At 42.9% G+C, this 24,724-nt stretch overlaps 1 protein-coding gene across 1 annotated transcript; it reads left to right on the top strand.

Annotated features, from left to right (window-relative positions):
* The first annotated feature begins 569 nt into the window (after window positions 1–569).
* On the top strand, window positions 570–24,724 carry OLFML1 (olfactomedin like 1). Its single transcript, XM_033119103.1, has 3 exons — window positions 570–2,407; window positions 3,707–3,995; window positions 22,940–24,724. The coding sequence occupies exons 1-3, from the start codon at window positions 2,282–2,284 to the stop codon at window positions 23,728–23,730; spliced, it is 1,206 nt and encodes a 401-aa protein (XP_032974994.1). The 5' UTR covers window positions 570–2,281; the 3' UTR covers window positions 23,731–24,724.

The raw sequence follows: 24,724 nt of genomic DNA, 5'->3' as shown, positions 1-24,724 counted from the left end.
AGCAGTGGTCAAGGCCAGAGGTTAAATGTAAGGAAGGCAAAAGCGCCAAGCTTCTGATTTTATCCCAACTATTGGCTAAGGCTCAGCAAGCCGTCGTTTTCTTTCCATCGAGTAAAACTTGCTCTGAATGAAGATGGTTAGTTGGCTACTTACTATATACATCAGTCAAAGCTGTGACTATCTTCGAGGTGAGTTTATTTGTTTATTTTTTTATTATTATTAATTTTTACGAAACCACTGGTCACAAGAATGCAAAAGTTTCCACTCTGGGTCTGCCCCATGGCTCATCAATCCTAGATGGTTAGGGGAGTGAGCTGTGGGTTTTGCTGCCTCTGGGATCACAAGCGAAGCTCTCCAACTAAGACGGTGTGTGGGCAGTTAGAGCAGAGAGACCAAGCTTGTCCTTATGAAGCTAGTGAATGACGAGAGAGTGGTGTAGAGGCTGAATCACTGGTGGGCAGAGAGGGCCTACCAGACTGGACAGTAGGGCTCTGAGGCCAAGCTCTTTGGAGCCCACCCCAGACACTTTGGGGCAACAGCAGTTTACGGACTTGTGCTGCAATCGAGGCCTCCCACTGCGTTCTCAGACTCTGCAATAATTCTCTAGACTTCATTAGTCCTGAGTGGGTATTTCACTGTAAAAGTAATATGGGCATGCCATGGAAAACGAAGAAAAAGTTGACCCACCATGCTGATCCTCCAAAAGTTGATGTGATACAATCAGAGTCTTCTTCCACTGGACCTTACCCATCTTAGTTCATAGTCTCAAAGTTAGGACTTGAGGTACTCATAGAAGGAAATCAACTAGAGCACCTTTAGCATAAGACTTTATTCAAAAATGCCAGGCATGAGAAGTTTCCAAAAGAGCATTCTCACCTGAGGAAGAAGGCTAAGTCAAGCAGTACTTTTTATAAGGATTTCAGAGGAGGGATGAGCCGAAGTTTAGCCAGTTTGAGGAATAGTTCAAAGATGGTTCTCAGAAACAGGAGGAATTATTGTTCTTAAGGATGAGAAGCCATTGTTTGTGATTTTACCAAAAGGGTGAGGAGGAAGAGTTAGGGGCTAAAGTCACGTGGAAGAGAGGTAGAGAGGAACATCTAATGAGGGCAAGGACATGCAAGGGCCACACAGGAAATTTTGTCTTTTAGTGTCTTTTGCAGGGACCAAAGGCAACCCAGGTCTTCTGACTCCTGGCCAGACTTCTATCTACATCCCATAGATACCCCCAACCTTTCCTGCTTTGGTAGTGATTGAGACAGAACCATGGGTATCCTGGACCCACTCATGGAAGGAGAGGTTGAGATAAGTGAAATCCTGAAGAGCAAAAGCAAAAACTGGAAGATTTTACAACTTTGCCCTAGGAATGTGATTTACCTTCAACAGGAACAGAGGCTGCAGGAGTTGAGTCCTGTGCACTGCTGGCCTGCAGCTACAGGTGAAGGCAGTTCTGCCATTAGGGACTGAGAAAAGTCAAGGGCTCCCTCACAGGAGTTCCATTTCCTGATGATTTAGCTCTGGAGGCATCATTGTATCAATAATTGTTGTTGTGCATCTAATATAACTCTTCTGAGCTCAATCCTCAGATTTTTCAGCTATCAGCCTGAGTGGCCATGCCTGCAGCCTCTTGTACCTCACCCCCCACTAGGGGCAATCAGTTCTGTGCATATCAGAGCTCTCGGGGTTTTTTTCCTTGTTGTGCCTTTAAGAGCTGCAGGAATGCAAAGAGAGTATGGAGGAGGGGTTGGGTCTCCCAACAAGACTTCTGGGGAAAGGATCCTGGGAGTTTTGGCCAGAAATGAAGCTGAGATTCCAACTCTGAGAAGTTGGGGGTGGTGTGTGTTGGGTCAGGCCTGTGATTGGACTGCAGAGTTTACTAGCCATGAGGAAAGCAAAAGTACAAGAGCTGGGGAAAGGGGAGAAGTCCTCCTTACGCCCACCCCAATGCACCCTCACCCAGACCTAGAAGCAGGGTGCAGCCACTAGCCTCCGGAGGGTCAGTGCGTGTCCTGAGTGATCCCAACAGATGCTGGACCCAGGAAGTTCTCTACCCCAAGTCTGCCTGCAAGGCCTCCGGGGACCAGCTTGCCAACAGCTGGACTTGATCACCAGCTTGCAAAGTGAGTCACATCTGGTGGAATAACAAGCGGACTTCGCTCTCCAGCTGTTTTTAGAGGATTTTTCACAGCAGTGGCTAGAAAGCAGGCGACCACAACCTGGACCTTTGAGTCTTCTTTGAGAAGTACAGCACAGGTGTTTCCACCCCTGGGTGCTTTGCAGGACGATGCTGGCCTTTCGGCAAGCTTCTGCTTTCCTGGTTCTGTTCCTCGCAGCTTTCCTGCCCGCGCCACACTGTGCTCAGGACCCAGCCATGGTGCACTACATCTACCAGCGCTTTCAAGTCTTGGAGGTAGGTGGCATCTGTGCACCTGATACTGGAACATAATTCCTAGAAGTCATCTTATCTTAACCAGGCTTCCCTATCTACTGGGATACATTTGTTTCCAGATAGTAAACAATAAACGCATTGCTAAAGTTATACTTGAAAACTTTATAGTCTAGTGGTTTAGAGCACCCGAGTCCAGACTGCACCATTCCCAAACTTTTTGTAGGGCTTCCCTCTGTGCAGTTTTTCTCATCTATAAAATGGGGATGATGATAGAATTTACTTCCTAAGGCTATTCTGAAGATTTAAAAAATTAATCTATACTTGGAGCGTTGTCTCACATGCTGGTAAATGTCCAAGAAGTTATTCAAAGTTCAATTTTTAAAATATGAAAATTTAAAAATTTTGTCACTTTTCATCATTTTCACTATATCAGGGTGATAGCCAATTTTAGCTTTTTGTCTTTTACTGATAAACTATTAGGTCACTGTAAGAAGTCATGATATTATTGTACCAAGAAGCTTATGCCAAACTGGATTTGGATTTAGAAATGAGCATATTTCAGCAATGTTAAACAGAGAGAAAGTATTTGGGCCCTCTTCTCTGTGTGTTGCAGCTACCACTTCACTAAAATTTGCAAAACCCCACATTTTGGTAGCACGAACAGGCTCCCAGGGACAAATGTAACCTTCTGTCCTAACCTTTGACACAACCCTGGTGTTGACTTTGACTATTTCATACTTAATTGCCTTGCTTTTGCACAAATTAAGTTTTGATAAATTTTTTATCTTCTTTCAAAGACACTCCTATCTCTAATATTTGTTTTTAACATTTTCCTGAAAAACCTTAAACTCCAAATTATTTGGTCATCTATTTACAGTCAGGGTTAAATAATTCCACAGAGCAGACTGAACATATTTCCAAACGTTGTCCAGCCAACAGACTGAGGCTAGAGGTGGTGGATGAAATGTTCCCAGGCCAGTGGCCTCTTGCTGCTTCATTTGCTGTCTCCTCAGACACCTCTTCCCCAATCTCACCTCTTTAAAAGTGCCAGAATTGTGCTTAACCACTACGTTTAACATCAATTTGCCCAGCATTTTAAAATATATATTTATATATCTATGACTGAATGCATGGAAAAACTTAAAAATTTACACATTGAAGTATCAATAGTACTTTGAGTTAAAGAATTATGAGTGATTTTTATTTTCCCCCTCTTTAATTATCTGTATTTTTAAAATCTTTTTATAAATAATAGCTATTTTATTACTTGGGTCATTTCAATAACTGGCAGTAATTTGAGAATTTATTTTCTGATTGAAGCAAGGACTACAAAAGTGTACACAAGCAACAAAGGCATACATTCAAGACTTCCGTGAGTTCTCAAAAAACATATCCGTCATGCTGGGAAGATGTCTGACCTACACAAGTGAGTTTAAGAGTGCAGTGAATAACCTGGCGCTGAGAGTCGAACATGCCCAACGAGAGGTTGACTACCTAGAGTACCTGCGAGAAGCTGACATGTGCATCGAATCAGAGGACAAGATGCTGGCAGAAAAGCTAGTCCAAGAAGCTGAAGATGAAAAAAAGATTCGGACTCTGCTGAACGCAAGTAAGACAGCCGTGTCTTGTATACCCATCTAGGGATTGTCACTTAGAGGCCTGGTCAGGAAGGGTCTAACCAAGTATGAAAGTGAGAGCTGGATGTGTGCACGGTGTGCCCATGCTGGGGGGAATCCTTAGCCAGGAACAGGTGTCCAAAGGAAAATCCATTCTCAGAAAGTAGCTTTTCCATTCACAGAGAGTTCTTAAAGGCCCCAGAGAAGGTCAGGGCTATAGTGTCAGAAGTCAGCCCAGTATCTTCTGATAGACCTTGGTTTGGAGGAAGCTAGAGGTCCCAGATCCTTCCAGGGAAAGCGACAGGTTGGTGGATTCTCCCAGTGCCCTGGGAGTGGGGAGAGGCTGCAAATATGCTAGGCAGTAGCCAACCCTTCAGGCTAGGGACTGCAGTGAGTTATTACTATGTGTGCTGTCAGGATGGTGATATCCAGGGGATTTGTTGCCTGTCTTGTGATCTATTTCCAGGCCATTAAGAATAATGTTTAGGAGCTCAAATTATAATCACAAGTATAAGCAACAAAAACATAAAAAAGAAGGGAAATGTGCTATGCATGAGTCCATTTTATTAAAATAGTGAGGGAGACAAGTCCCCAGCTCAGAGTCTGTATTCTGAGATGGTTTTACTACCAACAGGAACACTTTATTTTTAGGCTAATTATGTCTGTTCCAGATGTGAGAAATTCCATCAGGGAAATAAGACATAAGCTGAGTGCTATCATTGCACTAAGGGTTTCAAATATCTTCTCAGTGCAATCCTTATAAGATCTCCATGGTCTTTCTAAATGAGGTGACACTTGATCTGAATTTTGAACAGAGAAATTAGAGAAGAATGTGCAGAGGGCACATCAAGGGAAGGTACAACATGTCAAAGGCATGAGGATATGTGACACTTTGACATGTAGATCTGCAGATATGCTTGAGTGGAGTTGTATGGGGCAGGTGAGGGTAGGCAGCAAGATTGAAGAGTTCGGTAGGACCCATATAATGAAAGACCTTGGATGTTAAGCTGAGGAGGTTGGACTTGGAAACTATAGAGAACCACTGAGCAATTTTAAGCAGAGGCAAGACGTGAAGTAAGACAGCAAGACTAGAGAAAGGAGACCAAACAGGAGAGTACAACACAACAAGCAATGGTGTCTACATTTAAGTAAGTGTCAGTAAGATGGAAAAGAGCAGATGGATTTGAGAGCCACTGAGAGTTGGAATCCACATAGTTGGTAGTGACTAAGTAAACGTGAAAAATGAGTGAGATGGATGCTTCCCAGGGTTTCGGCTTAGGTCATTTGGTGGTTGGTCTGAAATATGTTGAGATGGGAAACCCAAGAGGAGTTTGGGAGCTCTTACTAATCTACTTTTTTTTTTTTTTTTAGCACTTATTACCCTGAAATCTTCTAGTTCATTTATTTGCTCACTGGTTATTTTCTGCCTCTGCGTTGAGGATGTCAGCTCTGTGAGAGCCTAGATCTTGCATTTCATATTCAATGTTGTATCCAAGTGCCTAAAATAGTGTTTATGTTCAACAAACATTTGTCAGTGAATAACTAAATGAATGAATGCATGGAGAGATTGTCAGCACAGACAGAGAGGTTATTAGGCTTTGAAAGAAAGGAGAATATCGTACCTTTGAGTTAGAAGACAGAGGAGGGTACCTTATCTATAATAGGAAACAGTTGATTGAGTTGGCCAAGTGAGTGATTCTTTTTTGCCCTGACACTGTCTTGAGATGAATCATCCTCTGAGGAGCAACTGGGGCTAAGCATCGGGTGAGGGAAGGACGGAAAGGGTAAGGATGAGCCAGCAGAGGATGAACAGAGGCTGTCCAAAAAGCTGATGGGGAGAATTGGGTGCAATGTGGCCTGAGCTAGAATGTGCCTGAACTTTCACGTGCCAGGAATCAGGCAGGACCCCAAGCCTGAATGGTTGTACTGGATTAGATCCCTGAGCTGCTCCTGGTACCTGAATACCCTAAACCCCACAGGCCTTGAAGTTGCCCCTTTCCACAATAGCTCAAGCTCAGCAGAAGCCCCGAGTTTGGAGTTGCTGCTTTTTCAACCCTCATCCTCTGCCTTATCCCTCAGACACTAGAAAACATTCCCTCTCCCAGCTCCATGGTGAGTGAAAACTTCTCTTTCAACTTTCCAGAGATTGCTCCTTTCGTGCCTGTTGCCTCCGGGGCCCTCATTTGGTGATTTGTTCGGTTTATGATTAACAGCCACCTTCTGCCGCCCACGATTGGATGGGCCGTGTGCTACACAGTAGGGATAGCGGAGTGAGTAGAACGTGCTACATCCTGCACGAGCTTTCTTAAACAGCTTCTTTGCCTCTGGTCTTGCCTTCTACAATCCATCTGCTGTCATGCAGACCTTCCCACAACACAAAATGGATCACATTGCTCCTCTAGGTAGAATTTTCTTTTTCTTTTCTTTTTTTTCCTTGTCATTCACCATCAGTTATCATCAACAAAAAAAATCCATTCAAATCCATTCCCCCTTTTATATGGGGAAGGACCTTCACAAAGTGGCCCAAACTCATCTCCAGGTTCTTTGACTCCCATAGCTTACCCACATGGAGTGACAATTAAAAATATAAATATTGCTTTTTCTACCTGCCCTTTATGACTCAAAAATGCTGTGGATTCTCTGTGAAGACTTTCACATTCCCCCCCACCACCACTACCAGCACATTGGCCCATCTCGTTGAGTCATCCAAGGGAGCACTAACATTTTCAATCACATGTATCTGTGTGTGTTTGATTCCTCAACAAAACTACGGACCTATTGACATCTTCGTTTCTGCATTCACAGAGTCGGGTCAGGGACTCCCATGGGGGAGGCTGTAAAAATTCTCTATAGAAGAGACACTGATAGCATAGGACCCTCAGAGCTTAGTTTAGGGAAAGACAAACCTGTAAACAATCATAACCATGTGATTAGTGCCCCTTGGCCTGTTATTTTCAGAGGTTCTCTCCCCAAAGATACTGTGGAATGTCGATTTATTTCCCTGCCTTGCACTCTTTTATATTTTGCGTACTGTGCCCATCCCCCACGATTTTGCCATTTCTGTTAGTAGCTATGCCTATCTTCGTTTTCTAATGCTGCGTAACAAATTACCACCGATCTAGCAACTTAGAAAAAATTACCACTGAAAAAAATTCACCATTGTTTTAGCAGCTTAACACAATCTCAGCATTTCTGTGGGTGAGGAATCCAGACACGGCTTAGCTGGACCCTTTGTTTAAGGTCTCACTCAGGAGGGTACAATCAAGGTGTTGGCTGGGCTACATTCTCACCTGGAACTCAGGATTTTCTTCCGAGCTCACCAAGGTTGTTGGCAGAATTGCCTTTCTTGTGGTTGTAGGGCTGAGGCCCTCAGCTTCTAGAGGACACACCTCCGCAGAGGCAGCTCACAAAGTGGCAGTGGCTTCTAGGCCAGGAGGAGAGTGCCTCTCTTCAGAAGTGCCCAGTCCCTCTTTTAAGAGTTTTTATCTGATTTAAGGCAGGCCCACCCATAATAATCTTCTTTCTGATTAACTCAAAATTGGCTGATTTGGGGCCTTAGTTATATCGGCAAAATCCCTTCAGCTTTATCTTATAGTGTAACCTAGTCGAAGAATGCTATCCTGTCATATTGCCAGGTTCTGCCTTCACTCAAAGTGAAGGGATTATGTAGCATGTCCACCACAGGGTGGGAATCTTGGGGGCCATCTTAGAATTCTGCTTACCAAGCTGTCTTCGTCTGCTGGGCCCAGCTGGTGCCACTGTGAACTGTACCCACCTTCTTCCTACAAGGTTCTGATCTTCCTGTCTTCTAATCTTGGCCTACAGGGACTGAGCCAGCTGTGGAACTTCCACTAAAATCCTTGAGACTCATGTGGGCAAACACCTTGGGATCATGGGCTAGAGGTCACACCACAGGGTTTCATTCATACATACCCTCTGTCTTAGAGAGTTTCTTCGGAAAACCTGTAGGGAGAAGATAATGCAGCTTCCTTGGAAAATTCAACCTGTGTCTCAGGAGACTTGCAGAAAATTCTAACATCAGTCTAAATGATTCTAATTTATTCTTGGAATGTTTCTTGGTCAACAATGAAGGGCCAGATACTAGGGATAATTAATAAGATAGAGTTGCTCTGTAATTAAGCCATTTCCTATAGAACTGTTCCCAAATCATCAACCTTTATTTAGAGAGGATCCCCAAAGATGTTCACATAAGGGCCACAATCCCAGGGATGTTTGGGCTTACATAAAATTCTCAGACTCTTAACTCTAACACAAATACATACTCTCTCTTTCTCTCCCCTCCCTCTCTTCCTTCCTCTTTCCCTCTGTCTTTCACATGCGCATGGGCACACAACCACATGCTTTAAAATGCAGTGAGTGAAAGTTACTTGAATACAATCTAACTTATATTTAAAAATCATTCCAAGTCTTTGGTTCTTTAATTCTTATTAGTATAAAGAAATGTTGTATTGCATTTGGCAATTTATGGCAAAGCACCATTGCCTCAAATACCCCAGACACCCAGATTGAGAATTTATCCAACTGAAAGTCTTTGGCCGATTCCACAGGCTTCATTCTTGAATGGATATGAGTATTAACCACTTTTTAACTTGTAAGTAGCTTGTAAAGAAAAATTCTGAAGGCAGTCAAAACAAGGCATTATAGCAGGTTTCATTTTATTTCCTGTTTTAGTCCCACTCCTTTTATTACAAGTGTGCACGCAAGTTACCACAAGTAAACCTTTCCCATGCTGACTTAAATAACCCATATCTTTTGTTAGATTGTGTTTGAAAGAAGAAAGTCTGTTGCTGCAAATTTAAATGCCTCTGGGATCCATTCAGGCAGTAAAAGGTGCATGCCTCATATTCAAATCCATTAAAAACAAAACAAAATATAAAACAAATAAGTAAACAAAAAACCCACTGGGAGCCCAATAAAACATGTCTGTGAGCCAACTCCCAGGATCCATTCGTTTGTGATGAGTGGAACAAAACATTAAATGTATTTGGAACAGATATATTTATCACAAAGGAGGGGATTGAGGATATACACACAAGTGTGAGCACAGGAGAGTGTGAGATTGCTTGTACGTGCACACACATGCTTACACGAACACATTCTCTACCCAAAAGTTGCTGCGTTCATGGGCCAGCAACACTGGAGGTATGTGCACAGCTTACCCTGTGCTGTCTCCAGGTCACTGTATGGGGTCCAAGAAGGCCCGTGTACACAACCCTTGTTTCGTTTATCCATCTGGAAGGTCTGTGGTCTTATGAGGGTACCTCCAGTCCTATCACCATGGATACTCACAAAAGGTCCCAAAGTTGTTTTAGCTGATGGCTTTTTGGCTCCAGATGGAGCAAACATCCATTTATTCTCTCTATAACTCTCTCACTTATTCATTCATTCAACAAATGTCTAATTGAATTCCGGATATATGTTGGCCTTGCGCCGGGCATTAGAGATGGGACATTAAATAGGATAACGTCCTTGTGCTCAAAAAGCTTACAGCCAAGTGGGGAAGCCCCCTAACCAAACGCGGGATAACAGCCAGAGTGTGCCTGTGCTGATGGAGGCTGTCGCAGAAGCACAAGGGGCGGCATTAAGTAATTAAGCAAGGTCAGGGTTGCCGTGGAGATGAGGGGGACTGTGGAATCTGGAAAGTAACCCTCGAGATGAGTCTTAGTAATGGGAAAAAAACCAATCAAATGGAGAACAGAATAAAGGGCACTTCAAGCAAATGGAACAGCATGTGGAGGCACAAAGGCCAAATCGGGCCTAGTGTTCGTTCAGTAGATCTCGGGTGAAGGGGGAAGTCGTGGAGTGGACATGAAAGAAGCAGAAAAGAGCTAAGCTCCTTTGTGCGAGGCCCGTTCACACATTCAAGCTGTGGGGAAGGAATATAATGTGAAAAATGGTAACTACTACTTATTGAGTGTTTATTATGTACCAGGTAATCTTTAAGCATTTTATGTATCTTATTAGATTCTATCATCTAATTCTCACAAGGGCCCTATGAGATAGGTATTATAATTATTCCCCATTTGTAGGTGAGGAAATCAAGGCACTGAAAGGATATGCGATTGTCCAAGATCTCATAGCTAATTGGTGCCAGAGCTGGGATTCAAACCAAGGCAGGCTGACTCCTACCGTACACCTCTCCCATTGGCTGTCCTGGTTGGCAGCGGTAAGCACGGGAGTGTCAGGGCTCAGGTGGAGGTTTTAGGAAGATCATTCTGGCCACAGTTACAGAACAGACTGCAGTGGGGGCGGCTGAGTACACATAAGATGGAGAGACTGGAGGCAGGGAGGTCATCTCCAGGCCTGTCACAGAGGCCCTCACGGTGGGAACAGAGGGTTTCTGTTCTGAGACGCGATGCCTGCACCCCCAAGGCTCAGCTGCTTCTGATCTCGTTGTGGGACACACATGAAGACCATGTTAGTGCTCTTGGTTGCTATTTGATGATGATTCCTACTCGCAAACAGTTCATTTAAATTATTTTTTTAAACCCTGGCCTAGAAAGGTCAATTTTCTTCCCTCATCTTCTCAGTTTTTAATTCACTGACTTTTCTTCATTTATTCTTAAAGTACAACACTCCTCTGCTTTCCCCCGTCTTCTCTCAGTTAACAGAAGAAACCCCTACTCACTATTCTGTGCTAGAAATCTCAGGGGCATCTCTTTGGCCTTTGTCTGACCAGTCACCATATCCAGTAGATTCTTTCTTCTGATTATCTGTCAAATGTATCCTTTCCATCTGCACAGCTGTCTCATCATCTGAGGTCTTGATTACTGCAAAAGCCTCCTGACTGATCTTAGCTGCTGGTCTCTCGCTCTTCCAGGGCTTCTCCCGACATTGCCACCAGGGTCATCTTCCTCGTGTCACTGCATCTTTGCTTTATCAACTGGGATGGTAACTGTAACCCTACAGGCTAAAGCAAACCCCATAAAATAACATCAAGAAAACTCTTACAACCAGACCCCAACCTAGCTTTCTTTAAATAACTTCTTTTATTATTCTCTATGAAAGTAAACCTGCTGATTAAATAAAAAATTATGAATATTGTATGTACTATATATATTGTATATACTTTTGTTGTAAAAGTAGATAACAAGCCAACAACTGAACACAGCAGCTTTGAACATTTCTCAGGTTCATCTTGTGCCACTACTGCCTAGCTCCATCTACTCGATGCTCTCTGCTGTGTCTGATCTGCTATTCTGAAAACATAAAATAGCCTTCATGTATCCCTGCATTATGCGTGCTGTGTTTCCCAAGTCTATCGCAGTGCCTGGCACAGAGTAGAAATCAGTATTTTTTTAGTGTATTAGAAAGTGGAGGCAACTATTTGCCAGAGATTGCTTTAAGCCCTTTTATCTGTTTTCTTGCCCAAGCCCACAGCAATCCTGCTAGGTAGATACCATGATGACTTCTTTCAGAGGAAGAAACTGTCGCTCAGTGTTTCCCGCAACCCCATCTTCTCCCACCTTCCTGCGACATTCAGAGCACACGCTCCCCCGAGACACTAGAGTCCTCTCAGCCTTCATTTCTGCTCACCATCCACTCACCCTGACCCAGTGTCGGTTATCTTTTGCCACAGTAATGCTGCATAACATACCACTCCGACACTGAGTGGTTAAAACAACAATCATTGATTATTTCTCAGGAGTCTAAAGGGCGCTGGGCAGGTCTGTTGGTCTGGGCCAGGCTTGGGCGCTCTCACCTGAGGTCCCTAGTGGCATGTCGCTAGGGGATGGCTGGCTGAGGATGGCCTCAGATGGGATGACTTGGATCTCCTCCACGTGGTCTCTGATCTTTCAGAAGGTGAACCTGTGCTTGTTCTAATGATGTAGGCAGACATCTGAGAGGGGGACACAAGCGCACCAAGGTCTGGTCACTTTTATCAAATTCTTTTGGCCAAAGCAAGTTCCAAGTCTGGCTCTGGAGGCCCCCCCCTTCCCCTGGAACCTCTAATAGCATCTAACAAGGCTTTTGGTCTTGACACTTCTGGAAACGGGCAGTAATCAAGATCAGTTTTGAAGTATGCAAATTTCTATATGAAAGAAGTGGATTGGGCATTACTGTGATTAATGGTTTTGAGGTGAGATCAAAGAACCAGGGAGAGGGAGGGCTGCTGTAAAGTTCAGGTTCAGGAGAGCAGGCGCCAGACTTTGAGAAAAGACGGCAAGGACGTGATGAAGTGAGGTTTGTTCACAGGAAGAAATCATGGCAAAATGGCAAAATGACTTTGTTTCCTACCCAGGCAAATGGGAGCACGACACTACTGCCCCTAGAAATTGAAAACATTTCCATCTTTTTTAGTTTGGTAAGAATGTTACGGGGGGTGGGGTGGAATAAAAACACTATGCAAAAACAAAGCAAAACAAAAACCAGCTCAGTTTTTAAATGAAAAATAAATAGAAATAGAAAGTTCACAACTATAACCTAAAAGGAATGCCTAAATGTTGCCACATTCAGATAATTGATAGAAAATGGAGCTGTTTGATGAGAAAGTCCCCAGAGGACTTGCCAACTTCCATGCTTTACTTCCCATGAGTGTAGACCAGCCTAGATTCTTTAGGAGAGCGTTCTCAAAGTTTTAGTATCAGGAACCCTTTACACTTAAAAAAATATTCAGGACCCCAAAGAATTTTTGTTGATGTGGGTTATATCTATTGATATTTACCATATTCATAATTAAAATATAAAAATTGTAATATGTACCAGATGCTATTCTAGGACAGGGTATACAGTGGTAAATGTAATGATTAGTCAAAGCCAGGCCCTCTTAGGATTCGCATTCTATTGAGGGGAGTCAAACAATAACTATGTTAACAGATAAATTTATAACATGTCAGATAGAAGATAATAAAGATTACTGAGGAAAATCAAGTAAGGCAAAGGGGTTATGGAGAACTGGCCTCATCCAAAAGGAGGCAGCTGAAGGAAGCTGGCTCTGTCGGACTCCAGCTGTAGGGGCCTCACCATGGAAGCGGCTGGACTCGTATTCACACATCGTTCAGCTTCCATGCACTCCCATGAATTTTCAACTCGATGTTATTAAGCAGCACACAGCCATGCAAGCCACCAGCCATGCATCATCCGTTTTCTTCCTCACGATCTATTGCCAGTCACGAATAAAGAGAAAATGTCAGGGCTCCATACTGGGTGCCACAGAATACTTTGAATTTAGTGCTGGGAACCTAGAAAAACCTCTGATGCGGATTGACTAAAGAGTTCTGTATAACTCACCAAAACCAACATACAGAGCATTTATTGTATTCCAGGCCCTGTTTAAACACTGGATTCACAACCCTGCAAATCTGAATCCTCCTATGGCTCACTGAGTACCATTTCATGCAAGCTGGCCATCCTGCCTTCCTGCCATCCATTTACCCAGGCACTCAGACACTGAAATCGCACTGCTAATGTCCACACATACCTCTTGCTACTCGAATCGATTTGATTTCTAAGTCGGCATAGCATGAGTTGGGATAGCAAGTTTGGACACCAACTCATACTGCATTATCTGAACCGAACTGACTCCTGAGTTTGGATGGTAAGCAGCAGAGATTGAATAGGAAGGAGACGTGCATTATGTCTCAGGCACCGCGGATAAGACGACACATAAGACGCGGTCCCTGTCTAACGTACTTGTGAGGAAATAAAGTGAATAAGCAATTGCAATCCAGTATGCTACCTGCCCTGGGAGGGGTCTGCACAGAAGGCTTTGCACAAAGAGGGAGAAACCAGCTGCTCTGCAGGAGTCAGGGAATTTTGTTTTGAATGATGAGTAGATGGATCTCAAGTTAGCAAAGATGAGCTAAGGAACAGGATGCGCAACGTCCAAAACTTACGACAGGCCATGGCACGTTTGGTGACCAATGACCAGTCCAGTATGGTAGGGAAGTGACAAAAGAGGAGGTCAGTAGAAGGACCTTGAGTGCCATGCTGAGATATCTGAAACTTATTCTGTGGGTGAAAAGCATGAAAAATGGCCCTAATTTCTAGAATAGTTAAGTCCACACTGACAATTTGATTGTAGCTTGAAGCTCTGTAATGGACGACTCACTCGTCTGAGAGCTGTCGTTTTGTCATCCCAGTGTCTAACATGATCACTAACTGTATAGGCGTTGTCGAATGTTTATTAACATGAATACAACTCAGGTGATTGAAAAAGTCAAGTTTTATCATAGAATTTCAAGAGGCAGTCAAAATATTCATGGTTTTGCAGGAATTCTCTCTCTCTTTTTTTTTTTTAATGAATTCCTGACTCTCCTTCCCAAGGAAACCTGCCCTCCCTCTCTGTCACTATCGTATGCATTCCATCACCCATCCATGAGTCTGGCTTATCACCCAACTCCCTTTATCTCATCAATTGCTAAGACCTGATCTCTCTTTTTCTATTTCTTGAATCCGTATCCATTTTTCCATGTCCATCACTATTCAGGTATCTCTCGTCTAGATTGTAATTACAGACTCTCTACCTGTCTCTCTGTGTTCCCTCCCACAACTCTACCTCCCAGTCCTTTCTCTACCAACATCCAGACGGATGTTTCTAAAACATAATTCCTATTGAGTCACTCCCCTACAGAGGGACAAGTCTCTTGAGGTCTGGAGAGTGTTGCTATTAAATAAGGGAGAAGTATTCTTAAAATTCAAATAAGTGGTCTTTGTTTATGAATTCACTGTGAAACCTTGGGCCAAATTCTATCCTAATTGCTTATCTGCAATTCTGCCTGAGGGGGAAATCACAGATTTTCATTCTCCAGTTTGCAGGTGGAACCTTGCATGGCATTGTCTCTGTTAAATAATTTACATCTTGGCTGGACTCAAAGGTTTTAAATTTATTTCCTATCCTTCCTTTTCCTTCTGCTAAGTATGTCTTCCGAAGAGAAGCACAGCAGGGAATCTTAACTTACCCTTTTACTCAAACACTGGAAGTATATTTTCCCCAAATTCCAAAAGAAGAAAAAATTATAAAAGTTATAAAATATATGCCCTGAAAAAACTATAGAGAGCATCCACCCTAAACCCCTCGTTTTACAGCTGGGAAAGCTAAGGCCAGATTGACAAAGGGACTTTTAGGGAGACATATAGAGAACCAGAGACCAAGTTCAGATCATGTAAGTCTCTGATTCCCAGTCCCATGTCCCATCTTACCAAAGAAGGGGTAGGAGAAGGAGAAGGGTGCACATGGGAAAATTCAGTTCCTTTTTTCCCAGAACTATGTTTCCCTGATCGAAACCATCTATCAACACTCTCTTGTTTTGCTTTTTCTCCAAGGACTCTGCATTAGAAATGAGATGTAGGAGCAAGAAGAATGTTTGTGTTAGTTTCTGCTGTATTTTATTTTCTGCTGTATTTTAAAAGAACATTTTTTTTTATGGGTGAGACCTCAAACATGCCTTGTTCTTAAACATAGTCCCTCCACAGCTGGGCTGCAAGCTGCTGACTTTCCTCCCAGAAGGACGGGCGGGCTGGGGGCTTCCTCATCAAGGCAAATATCATAGCATCCTGTGATTAGGTCCCAGGGAGTCCATGGCCCTCGCCCATCCTTCTTTAGGCACAGCCAGACTCACCCCTCTCCACCCCTTCCCACCACACATATACACACCCATCCACCATGTCCCTGGGGGCTGGCTGGAGGTGTCCTGGCTGGCCCTGACTCCTGGCTCAGACTGAGCTCTGAACACCCATAGCTTTGTGACCTATCTAAGCCTTAATTTCTTTTTCACTTGGAAAATGGAGATTAAAATATTTACCATTTAGGCTTATTGTAAGAACTGGATTAATTTAAATAAAGTACCTATCACAGAACCATGCATATTGTATATATTTGTAACTTCTCAAGCTTTTGTGCTTGTTCTTCAATAGCGAACAGTTTCTAAGCTGCTCTTGTAGCCTTTCTCTTCCCATTAAAGCTCTCTGTGATCACTACAGGCTTTAACCCTCATTCATTCATCCTCTGTGATCACCAGGGAATGTGGGGAGAACAGAACATTCACATGAGACAGACCGAACTTGGGAAACTGAATAAAGGTATACTGGGCCCTGGCAGAGATGGGTCCCTGGTAAACAGGGCAGCCTGCTCCTCCATCTTCCACACCACAGCAAGTAACCCCCAGAGCTCGGCTTGGCAGGGGATCCTTCTGTTAAGCGGCTCCTGCAGTGCACAGGTTCCCAGCTGGCCCAGGCTTCTCTGTCTTCTCCAGGGGTTTGGCTTCCTATAAGGCAGGCCAACAGGAACAAAGTTAACCCTGAGGCCACAGGGAAGAGGCATTCAGGTTGGCAAAGTATGTCAGCAGGGGGACATGGTGGCAACTGATGGCTGAGGGACTTCTACAGCTCATCCCAAAGTCTGGCCCTGGACACAGTGGAGGCCAGGCAAGTTCTCTGGGCTGGGACCAGCCAGTGACTACATGACCACTGGAAGGACTGACCTTCCTAGGACTCGGTTCTGCCCAGCTACGCCACTCACCACCCCCACTCCTACCATATGTTCCCTTGATGAGAACCTTGTGTCAGATTTTTAAATGAAATAATGGATTTGAAAGTATCTTAAAAGCTTTATAGTACTTTACAAATTATTCACTTAAGACAGGACTGTGATCAGAATTCCGGATATGCAGCACTATTTAGACCGTTGAAAAACATCTGCTTGAATGAAGCTATTTTCCTCATTAATTCAATAGATATTTATTGAACCCACAAAGCACTGAATTAGGCAGTAGATCACAATAGTAAACATGAAGACAAAGGCCCTGCTTTTATGGAGCTTACACTGTAGTGAGGGAGAAGGACAATGCACTAATAAATAAAACCGATAACATAATTACAGAATGTGATAAGTGATCTCAAGGAAATAAGATGCTATAGACTATAGGAAATCATTTTAAATTTAGATGCGGTAGTCTCAGGAAGCCTCTTAAGGAGATGATATTGAAACTGATTTGAAGGATGAGTTGGAGCAGACTGTGGGAAGATCAAGAAAAAGACCACTCCAGGCAGAGAGAAGTGCAAGTGCAAAAGCCCTGAGGCAGAAACAAACTCGACATGCTCCTAGAATAGCAAGAAAGCCAATGTAGTCACAAGACCGTGAGCAAGGGGATGGAGAATAGAGGATAAAGTCCCAGAGACAGGCAGCAGCCATATCATGTAGGTCCTTTAGGACAAGGTAAGGGGTTAGGATTTTATTCTAAGACTGATAAGGAGAAAGGGTTTAGCAGGTCAGTCACATAATTCATGTTTTTAAACAGATGACTCCTATTGCTTTGTGGAGAATATACTACAGGTAAGCAAGAGTAAAATCGGAGAAAAATTAGGGACTACTGTAGTGGTCTAGGCAAGAGGAAAGGATTCAAGGAGTACAAGGGCAGAGGAGGTGGGAAGAGGAGGAGAGAGATGAAGTTGAGCATTTTGATTTAAGTATAACATCATAATTTAAAAGTAAGTTTTATTTTCAGAACTTGCTGGTGGTGGGGAAATGGACGGAAAAGAATCAAGAATGACTTCTAGGAAAGAAACTTGGTTGATAGTTCTTGCCTGAAATGAGAAGAGTAGGGAGAAAGAGATTTTGGGGGATAAAAGCAAGAGTTCTGCTAAGGACAGATTAAGTTTGAACATATCTAAGTAGGGACATTGAGTAGGCAGTCTGGTGAATGAGTTTGGGACTAAGTAGACATCCAGATAGGATGTAATTCCAGATAGAAATTTGGAATTCATCATTATTTGGAATTTAGATGGTACTCAGAACCATGAGACACAGTGAGGTGACTTGGAAAGTGATTGCAGATAGAGAAAAGAAGAGGTGTGAAGACAGGGCACTTAAAGGTAGAAGGTGAGAATGGATGCCATGAAAAAAATCCAGAAAGATGGGAGGACAAACAAAAGGAGGGGTGCTCCAGAATCAAGAGAAGAAAGTTTCAAGGGCAAGTACTGGTCAAGTAATCAGATTTTGCTGAGAGTTTGAATAGGTTGAAGACTGAGAATTGACCCTTGGATTTGGTAGCATGTTAGTTGTCCATGATCTTGATAAGAACTGATTCAGTGGAGTAGGCAAGGGAGTTTAGGCCAGTGGAGAACTGACGCTGATTAGAGCGGCTTAGGGTACAATTGGAGGTGAGGAAACTCCTCTGTCAGGGAGTTTTATTATAAAGTGGAACAGAGAAATGGAGCCACACTTGAAAGTGCTGTTTGTTTACTGAGGGGGATGATTCAGTTGGGAAGGAGAGACTACTGAGGCAAGAGAAGATAAATAATTTCAGGTGCCAAGTCCTTGAGTAGGTGAGAGGGGATTAGATCCACTGAAAAAAATAAATAGAGCAGGAAAGAAGGCAGAGAATATGGGTTCAGGTGCAATTGGGTGGTAGATTTGGTGGTTGGAAAACTCATTCATTCATTCATTCATTCATTCATTCATTCATTCAGCAAATACTTGCCTATGTACCAGTTGCTTTCCTAGAGGCAAGACATACAGCACTGAATGAAACAAATAAAGCTCATGCCCCCATGGAGTTTATATTCCATTGAAGGAAGTCAAGCAATAAATGTTAACAGATGGATTTATGATATGTCAGATAGAAAATAAGCACTCTGGAGAAAAATGAACTAGGGTAAGTGTATTATGGATAGTGGAGAAGAGATTGCCATTTTTTATCAGGTAATCAGAAAAGGCTTTAATGATCAGGGAACATTTGAGAACAGACCTGAAGGAAGTGAGGGAGGAAGCCAGGTAGATATGTTGGGGAAGCTAGTTGAGTTGCAAGCAGAGGGAACAAAAAGTGTCAAATTCCTGAGGGAAGAGTGTGCGTGGCACAATTTGAGGAACAGCAAGGGCGCCATTGTGGCTAAACAAGTAGGGACAGTTCACATATGGTCGGGAAGGCAAAGACTTGAGCTTTACTCTCAGTGAGATGGGAAGACAGTCCCTCGTAAGTTTTGGGCAAACATGTGACATGGCCTGACTTAAATTTTAAACAGATCCCTTTGGCTGATGAGGGGAATGGACTGTGGAAATCTCGGATAGCAGTGTGGCCGTTGTGGTAGGCAGGAGACTATGGCAGTAATCCAGGAAGGACACGATGGAGTTCTCAGATTGCTCCTGTTTTCTCAGTGAAATAAGAGGTATGAGCTTCATATGAGAGCGAGGCGGGCATGATGGAGGCCTAAGAAGAGAAGAGAAGGTATGATAATAGTGAGTGATGAATTGATTAAGGAATTAGGGTAGGATTCTACCCAAACTGCTGGCAGTAACAAGCAGTTTGCTAAAATGCTTACTTACCTCAGAACCTCTAGGGCTTCTCTGGCTGTGCACCTTTTTCCTTGTGTCTAGTTTTTCTTGCTTCCCCCTGTTACTTGTCTTCTGACTCTAGATGACCTCCAGTTGGCCTAGAGAACCCAAGCGTTTATTAAGAGGAACATGACAACCCACTGGCACATCCAGTTTCTTATCCAAAGCCTTTGGAAGGACAAGAGAGGCCCTCAGTGTGCACAGTTCTCCTTGAGAGACTGTTACACACCTGTTACACACCTGTTACACGCCTGTCTCCTTGAGAGACTGTTACACACCTGACTATCATTCCACCACCTCACCCTCCAGCAGTCAATGAGGGAAGCCCACAGAATTCCATGCTCTTACTAAGCCCTCATCAGGATTTGAAGAATATTCACAGGGTTCCTTGTGCTTTCGAGTAAGGACTCCACTCCCTGCCTCTATGACACTGGTCACCTCACAGTAGACTGCCTAACAGGGTAATCCCAACAACAAGTCCATAATTAGAACTGATGACTCACTTTTCCTGAAGTGAACAGTAGAACTAATCTCATCATGACCCCAAATTCCAAGACCCTAAGGTCATCTGGAAGATAGCATATGTAAGGGCCAGGTGGGAATGGACTACACCACTTCTTCCCATATCCCATTAGACAGAACAGGTCAGTGGGTGCAACCTAACTACAAAGGAGGTTTCGGATGTGTAACTACGGAAGAAGAAAATGCAATGGCATTTGATGAACACAGACATTGTCTCTGCCATAAGCAGTCAGAGAAGAAAAAAGTAGGAGGCATACACAGACAGCGGTGACACAAAGATCAAGGAGGAAGAACTCTTCAGGAAAGAGGAACTGATCAAATACTGCCATGCTACAGAAAGGTGAAGTAAGATATAGACATAAAAAGTCTGATTTTTTTAGTTAGGAAGTACCTTGCAATATTATGAAGGGTAGTTTCTGTGAAGTTAGGATGAAGTGAAAGAATGGGAGGCAAGGAGGTAGATACAGAGAGTATAGACTATTCTGTTGGACAATCTAGCTACATAAAATGACAGAAAGAGAAGTGAAATAACTAGAAAGGGGTGCCTAATTGAAGGAGAATTGTTTTTTAATGTAGGCAAGATGTTTACAAGGTAAAGAACTAGTAGTGAAGGAAAAAGCCAAGATAACAAAAAGGTGATAATTCATCAAGGAAGTCTAGAAGAAGCCAGGAGAAGATGAGACCAGAGCACAAATGGATGTATTAGTCTTGGACAAAAGCAATGACATGGCCTCTTCTAAGATGTATGGGAGGATAGCAAGGGTAGGAACAACTGAAGAAAAGTTTATAAGTGAGGGCAAGGAAGTGAAGGGAATTCATGTCTAATTGGGTTTATTTTTTCAAGGTGTTAATATGCTGTTATGAAGGGAATTATGGGGTTATTGTGGGGGTTTAAGATCGCTGCTATGTGGAACATTGGGGGCTAACCATGGAAAGCAGTATAATGTTTAGGGCTCAGTTGAGTTTAGAGACCCCTAACGTGTCGTGGCACCAATATAAACTATTGTGAAATTTTCTCCATGGACACACAACTCTCAAGGGCAGAGACAGATGTTTGAACTGACCCAGGACCAGGGATTTTTGTAGAGTGGATATTGTGGAATAGCTAGGGATTGGTGGGTGAGGGTGCTGGTGAGAGATCTATTACAGTGGTCTAGGTTGGATAGGAAAGGAAATGAGTCCAAGAGAAGGTTAATGGCCTGCGAGAAAGTAGAGTCAAGGAACTGGAGGGCATGAGGAAATGGAAGAGCAGAGGAGGTGAGAGCAAAGGAGTGAGAAACAGAAGTATAAATTGTTATTGCAGAGGGGAGGATATTAGAGTTTTGGATTTCTAATATGGAACGGTTCTAGGGGATGGGGTTATCCAGAGTACAGCCATGGGAGGGTGTTGCTAAAGTGGTTTGAAAGTAAGGTGCACGGAGTTCAAGAGGTCAAAGTGCTCAGGCTGTTGATGCATATGGAGTAGTGTCATAGAGAATAGTCAGTGATTTAGACTAAAAAGGGTTGATAGCATGAGATATAAAGAAGGACAGGATTTTGCATGAAAGTAGAAGAATAAAAGTCTGAAGTGGCAGTGAGGAGCTAGAAAAATGTAAACCTCTCTTTTTATTTCATCTTCCTCCACCTAGCTTAGACCCTTATCATCCTGTTGGATTATAGAAATACTCTTCCTAATTGGTTTCCCAGATGTCAGTCTCTCTCCCATGTATCCATCATACACATGATTGCCAGCTTAATTCATCTTGTTGAATATCCTTGACTATGTCTTACTCTTGCTCAAAAACTAAAACTTCAGTAGCTCCCTATCTGCCTGTAGAATAAAATTTCTATTCCTTATCCTCACCCTCAAGTTCCAGGCACAGAACTGGTTTCAATCTACTACTTTATTTTATGCATCTAGTTTGTGGTAATATCAAGTCCTTAGTTTGTATTGGTTTAAATTCTGTGCTATTTTATTAACACTTATCTTGAAGAACTTTCCCAAATATGGTTTTATTAACTGTCAGAAATGTTTTTCCCACCTATCTCAGAATGTCATCCTTCAAGCACTAATTCAAACGCAGATTAGTCTCTGCCTCAAATGACATCTCTATTCTGTGTTCTAGTTTTTGCAAAAATTCCACTTTAAGCTTTATATTCTACTTGTCATATATCTATTAAGCAAGAACCACTCCTAATTTATCATTGCACCTCAGCGCATTGTACCCCCAGCTCATAACACCTAGCTCACTCTCTTGCCCTTTGTAAGTATCCAGTGTCTGCTGACTAAATACATGCATGCGTTCATGAATAAATAAATGGATGGATGAGTAGAGCTCTTATAATATTCTAATAGTGTTAAGGGCCAGAATCCTTCCCCAGAATATGATCTCCTGGAGGTGTAAGCTTGATTAGATAGGTAGATGATAGATAGATAGATAGATAGATAGATAGATAGATAGATAGATAGATAGATAGATAGATAGATAGATGATAGATATCCAAAAGAGTGACTATAGAAATCCATTGCTTCAAAAATACTGTGGAACAAACAACTTCAAAACTGAGTGTCTTAAAACAACAATTATTTATTCTCATGGATCAGTGGTTGGATGAGAGTTTGCTATTTAGGCTGGGCCTGACTGGGGTGATTTGGTTCTGCTCCAAGTATCTCTTATCCTAACTCAGGTATTTATATCTGCATGGCAATGAAAGAAATATATGTTTTACCCTCAACACTTAGCACTGTCCTAGGAGCATTGTAAGCTAAGAACACAGTAGATACCCAATAAAATCTTGGCAAATAGAATTGAATTAGGCAGCTTCACACCCAAGTCATTCTCACTGTGTTAACCCCAAGTGCTCCAAGAGAGCCCCAAGAGAGTGAACAGGGTCTCTGATACAGCAAAGAGCTGTTTATTTCCTGACTTGAATAAAATGCTGACTCATAACTGGACAGCAACTCCCTTAACAGAGACCCATTTATTCATTTAATTCTTTGCTTTATTGAATATTACCATAAATTGTCATTAATCTATGCGTGATAACTTTATTCACGACACTAGAGGAAAAAAAGCAACTTGTGAGAATAGCAGACATCTCATGTTTATAAAGTAACCTCTCCTTTTAATCCTGTTTGGCCAGGCTGTGACAACATGCTGATGGGTATAAAGTCTCTGAAAATAGTGAAGAAGACTATGGACAGGGATGGCTCTTGGATGAAAGATGCTGTCAGTAACTCTCCAAAGGTTTATTTCTTAATTGGATCCAGAAACAACACTGTTTGGGAATTCTCAAACATGCGGGCACTCATGGAGGACAGCACCAAGCCAGGTCCACGGAAGCTAATCTTAACACATTCCTGGCAGGGAACAGGCCAAGTGATCTACAAAGGTTTCCTATTTTTTCACAACCAAGGGACTCCTAATGAAATTATCAAATACAATCTGCAGAAGAGGACTGTGGAAGATCGAATGCTGCTCCCAGGAGGGGCAGGCCGAGCACTGGTCTACCAGCACTCCCCATCAACTTACATTGACCTGGCTGTGGATGAGTATGGGCTCTGGGCCATCCACTCCGGGCCAGGGATCCATGGCCATTTGGTTCTCACGAAAATCGAGCCTGGCACACTGGGAATGGAACACTCATGGGTCACCCCATGCAAAAGCCAGGATGCCGAAGCTGCATTCCTCTTGTGTGGGGTTCTGTATGTAGTCTATAGTTTTGGTGGCCATGGCCCCCATCGCATCACCTGTGTCTATGACCCGCGGGGCACCATCAGTGAGGAGGATCTGCCCAACTTGTTCTTCCCCAGGCGGCCAAGAAGTCACTCCATGATCCATTACAACGCCAGAGATAAGCAGCTCTACGCCTGGAATGATGGAAACCAGATCATTTACAAACTCCAGATAAAGCGAAAGCAGCCTCTGAAGTAATGTATTACGGCTAGGAGGGAGAACACCTTGGCTTTGCAAGCTGCTCTTCAGGACATTGAGGCCACAGCCTCTTTGCAATATTGCATCCCTCTAATCACATAAAGGGATTGGGTCGAGAAGTCGGAGCACATGTGCATCCTCCCAGACACTGACGTAGAGATCTTCCAAGAGTTGAGATGAGAGTCTGTCATTCAGACATTTTCAACAACTCACGTTACCCATCCAAACCTCCTGGCACTCAAGGCCTTCCGCATTCTGATCCAGCTTACTTCCAGCCTTTTCTTTTACTGGCATTTACTTTAACTCCACCCCCAACCCCCAAGCAATTAGAAATGTAGGCCACCCCCTAATACTCCTGGCTTTTCTTCTCTCCTCTGGCCTTTTCTCAAGCTCTTTCCTGTTTCACAAATGCCTTTTGATACTCTTCCATTTTTACTGCCCAACTAAAATACTATTTCTTATTGATGTTTAATCTGGATTTCCTCTAACTCAACCTTTCCACCAAGCTAGGTAGATATAATAATAAGGTAAACACATTAACATTTGAATACTACTTTCAAATTACAATGTGTTTGCACCTATATTACATCATTTAATTCTCATCTCAGCCTTGTATGCAGGACAAGTCTTTATAGTTGCCATTTTAGAGATGAGGAAAGCTTAGATAAGCCATTCAAAATAACAGAGCTACAAAATGAAAGATAGGGCTAGAAAATACTGCAAACCCCAGTTGTTTCATTGCCCAAGGAAGCACCAGATATGCATGTTTGTTCACTTAATCTTTTATAAGTAATACATTCATCATTTCATTCTAAAAATAAGTTTGCCCCTTTAGCCGCTTTTCATGTCCACACAAGACCTTCCTATAGCCCTTTCAGAAGATGCTTCCTCCAGAAAACCAGCCTGAGGGTGAGGACCCTATTTCTAGCCTCATCTTGTCTTACCTTCCCCTAAGTCTCTCTTCTTGCTTGAAATACAATAAAATTGACATGAA

Source organism: Rhinolophus ferrumequinum, chromosome 11 (genome assembly GCF_004115265.2).
Source record: "Rhinolophus ferrumequinum isolate MPI-CBG mRhiFer1 chromosome 11, mRhiFer1_v1.p, whole genome shotgun sequence".
Taxonomy (NCBI): Eukaryota; Metazoa; Chordata; class Mammalia; order Chiroptera; family Rhinolophidae; genus Rhinolophus; species Rhinolophus ferrumequinum.
The sequence above is the reverse complement of the archived record's forward strand: the minus strand, read 5'-3'. Positions and strand labels throughout refer to the sequence as shown.

Bases quoted from the DNA above. Each gene is read 5' to 3' on its own strand.
- OLFML1 (XM_033119103.1), top strand. From the start codon at position 2,282: ATGCTGGCCTTTCGGCAAGCTTCTGCTTTCCTGGTTCTGTTCCTCGCA. The intron at 2,408-3,706 runs GTAGGTGGCATC...TTCTGATTGAAG, and splicing joins AGCGCTTTCAAGTCTTGGAG to CAAGGACTACAAAAGTGTAC. The intron at 3,996-22,939 runs GTAAGACAGCCG...CTGTTTGGCCAG, and splicing joins TCGGACTCTGCTGAACGCAA to GCTGTGACAACATGCTGATG.